Raw genomic sequence first — 4,191 nt, forward strand, 5'->3', positions numbered from 1 at the left:
CCTCTCGGAGGATATCTTATGGTCGCGTTTCTTTAAAGCTAAATACGTGAATAATCAACATATTTCCCTTGTGGACTCCTCTAAAGGCTCTAGATTTTGGAAAATGCTTATTAATTCCGTTCCCCTGGTTATTGACAAGTCCGTTTGGCGTGTCAAAGATGGGAACCTATCATTTTGGCGGGATAAGTGGATGGAGTCGGGTCCTATATGTTAGAAGGTTCAGATATTTGATTTGCCTTTATTAAAAATAAAAGATTGCATGGTGGAAAATAGTTGGGATGTGGAATTGGTTGTTCAGCTAGTGGGTCAAGAGATTGCTGATGATATTTTCTCTCAGGTTGATGGAACTAAACCAGGAATGGATCGGTTAATATGGCTTGGTAGTAGGAATGGGAGATTTTCAACAAAAAGTGTTTGGGACTGGCTTCGTATTTCGGTTCCAAAGCACCAATGGACAAATTGGATTTGGCACTCTGCTTTACCAAAAAAAATTTCAGTTGTTGTGTGGAAGGCGATGACTAATAGCTTGAGTGTGGACGACCGGATAAGGCGTATTGGTATCTCTTTAGCCTCAAAATGTGAATGTTGTCTGCAGGGCGACTTTGAGGACCTAGATCATGTGCTTTACAGTGGCAAGATTGCGGCTAAGCTTTGGCAAATGTGCTCTAGTTTCCTAGGTATTCCTTATGTGGCTACTAGGTCTTGGTTGATTACTGTTGAAACTTGGTTTCGTAGATCCAAAAAATCCACAAAGGTTGGTAATTTGATTGGGTTGATTCCCTGTATCATTATTTGGAATTTATGAATATGGAGATGTTCGGCTCGAATGGAGGGACAAAAGGATTGCTTTAATGTTTTGTGGCGGAAGGTTAAATACTGGATTCATTGGGTTGGCTTGAGGCTCAGGGATACCGGTAATTTGCATCATCGTGATCAAGCAATTCTTAAAGATTTAAATTTGCTGGCTGTTTCTCTTTCGAAAAGTAATTTCATTGCAGTTTCTTAGGAGAAGCCAGAGCTGGGTTGGTTCAAATTAAATACAGATGGTAGTAGTTTGGTGAATCCGGGAATTTCAGGTGCGGGGGGATTGATTAGAGACCATAAAGGCAATCTAATTGTTGCTTTTTCGGAGTATATTGGTATTGGTTCTAATAATAAAGCAGAATTATTGGGGGTTCTAATTGGTTTGCGAAAATGTAAGGCGATGGGTTTACGTAATATTGTTGTTGAACTTGACTCATCTCTGATTGTGACTTGGTTCGAGAAAGGTAGTTGTCGGGTTTGGTACTTGGAGGATTTTTTGGAGGAAATAGTTCTTCTCCTCAGTGGCCTGAATACTCGGTTTAACCATGTGTTTAGAGAGGGTAACCAAGCTGCGGACTGGCTCAGTAAACGTGGTAGTGCGGGGATTACGCATGATTATAATTCGAATAATATTCCTAATGAACTCAAAGGGATTTTACGGGTAGATAAATGTAGATTACCTTGCTTTAGAATAAAGTAAGTTGTGTTATGTCTTTCATGGGATGGTTTCTTTGTAAATCCTGTGATTTTTGGATGTTATCATGGTATTCCTCCGCCAAAAGTGAGGCTTTTATCTAATAAATTTGGGCCGGGATCACTATTGGACATGTGATCTCGTCTTTTCTTAAAAAAATTAAAAAAAAAAAAAAAAAAGCACAAATTTATATGGCTTTGAAATTTCCGGGTTCGAATCCTAGCAGTGGAAAATAATTCATTTTTTTTTTTGCCGTTTCGCATAGGCTTGATGTGATTTATATTCCATCATATGATACCAACATCTGCTCTAGCACAAATTTATATGGCTTTGGAATTTTCGGGATTGAATCTTGGTAGCGGAATTTTTTTTTTTTTTTTTTGCCCTTTCGTATAGGCTTGATCTTATTTTTATTCCATCATATGATACCAACATCTGTTGTAGCACAAATTTATATGGCTTTGAAATTTCCACGTTCGAATCTCGACAGAAGAAAATAATTCTTTTGTTTTTTTTCTTGCCCTTTCGCATTGGCTTGATGTGATTTATATTCCATTATATGATACCAACATCCATTGTTGCACAAATTTATATGGCTTTGAAATTTTCGAGATTGAATCCGGGCAGCGGAAAATATATATATTTTTTTGCCCTTTCGTATAGGCTTGATCTAATTTTTATTCCATCATACGATTCCAACATCCGCTATAGCACAAATTTATATAGCTTTGAAATTTTCGGGTTCGAATCTTAGCCTTAATTTTTTTTTTTTTTTTTTTTTTTTTGCCATGTTGCATAGGCTTGATGTGATTTATATTCCATCATATGATATCAACATCCGCTGTAGCAAAAATTTATATAGCTTTGAAATTTCCGAGTTCAAATCCTGGTAGTGGAAAAAATATATATATATATATATATATATATATATATATATATATATATATATATATATATTGTCCTTTTTGTATAGGCTTGATCTGATTTTTATTCCATCATATGATACCAACATCCGATGTAGCACAAATTTATATGGCTTTGAAATTTCGGGTTCGAATCCTGGCAGAGAAATTCTTTTTTAAAGCATTCCTATTGGGACAAAGATTTATTCTTTTTTCTAAATTGGATCGGAGAAACTTACTTCAACTATATTCTTATTATTTAAAAAGCATGTGTTTCTCATATGTAAAATGAACACATGACAAATTTTCAACTAGTTTGAAGTAAAACTTTGTCCTGTCTGAAAAGTAACTACCCTAGCATACCCTCCTTGCCAGAGTCAAATTTCCCCTTCTGGAGTTGTTGAATCAGACAATTACAGTTTCTTCTGGTCTCTTTGTGATTCTTACCCAAAACTTTTGAACAGTTGTTTTTATTGTGCCAATTCTCTAAGGTTTTATGGCATCTCCTTGCCCCTAAATATTGATAACCTCTAATATCTCTATCTCTTACTAGATTGCTCTTAATCATTACTCCTGCACAACCTTATGTGTTAATCATATTGAATCTAAATCATTTATACTTTTTTAGGTGGAAAAGTAGATTTTCGTACGGCTGAAATATACTAGTACTGAGCTACCTGCAAGGCTGCAAGACAAGAAAAAATGGCCACTTGAGTGGTGTCGGCTGTGGCCCGCGGGAAGCCTCCGATAATTAAATTAATTCAGTATTTAATAGAAAAATAGACTAGAGAGAGTTTAGGGAGAGAATAACTCTTTAATATATATATATATATATATATATATATATATATATATATATATATATATATATATATATATATATATATATATATATATATATATATATATATATATATATATATATATATATATATATATATATATATTAAAGAGTTAAATTTAAATTAAATCTAAACAGAGAAGAGTAAATCTAAGTTTCCTGGGTATGTCGAAATGATGTTTATCTATTTAAGAAATTCTTTCCCTGATGTGTTGGTGTCTATACCTCTAGATTGATTTGATTATGTTGCTTCTTGGATTCAGTTAGTGAATAGGCATCATATGGCAAGGTATAAGTAGTTTGATGTAAGAAGGCTTGATCTTTTTCCCGGGAAGATAAAATAGCGGAGCATGCCAAAGCAATTAAAGTAAGTGCTGGAACAGAACCAGATGCAGACCTTGGTCCAGTGATTAGTGAGCAGGTGGATGCATATTTTAAATCCTTGACCAATTTATCAGCATTAACATCAACTGTATGGATGATGTACTTATATTTTGTCTTTAGGCGTCTTTGCCTGTGCATATATTATGCTCTTATATTAAAAGTTCAATAGCTAGGATAAAAGATGTAAAAACAAATCTTAAATAAGGGCTGGCAACTTGTTCTCCTGAAATCTGCTTGTATGGAATCAAACCAATTATGTAGAAACTAGAATGTACATTGTGAAGCATGTAGTTGCCTTTTTCTTTTCTTTTTGGAGAGAGAAAAAGAGGGGGCCCTGGGTGGGGGAGGGGTGAGTCAGGGAACACTTTAAAGGATGTACTTGATTGCAAGGAGTATTATTTTAGAGACAGACTGCCTGTGTTGACCTGCTCTTGCAGCTAAAGCCTTGCTTGGCTTTGTCAACATGCAACATGGATGTCCTGCATTTGGATTCTATAATTTGAATTGCTTTGACCTGGCATTGTAGATTTGTATAGGAGAAGGAGAAGAATGAATGAGAGAGAGAG

At 35.0% G+C, this 4,191-nt stretch overlaps 1 protein-coding gene across 1 annotated transcript; it reads left to right on the forward strand.

Moving 5' to 3' along the window:
* Positions 1–259: 259 nt before the first annotated feature.
* On the forward strand, positions 260–1,504 carry LOC133881180 (uncharacterized). Its single transcript, XM_062320130.1, has 2 exons — positions 260–754; positions 1,007–1,504. The coding sequence occupies exons 1-2, from the start codon at positions 260–262 to the stop codon at positions 1,502–1,504; spliced, it is 993 nt and encodes a 330-aa protein (XP_062176114.1).
* The last annotated feature ends 2,687 nt before the right edge of the window (positions 1,505–4,191 follow it).

The sequence above is a fragment of the Alnus glutinosa genome, chromosome 11 (assembly GCF_958979055.1).
Source record: "Alnus glutinosa chromosome 11, dhAlnGlut1.1, whole genome shotgun sequence".
Lineage (NCBI taxonomy): Eukaryota > Viridiplantae > Streptophyta > Magnoliopsida > Fagales > Betulaceae > Alnus > Alnus glutinosa.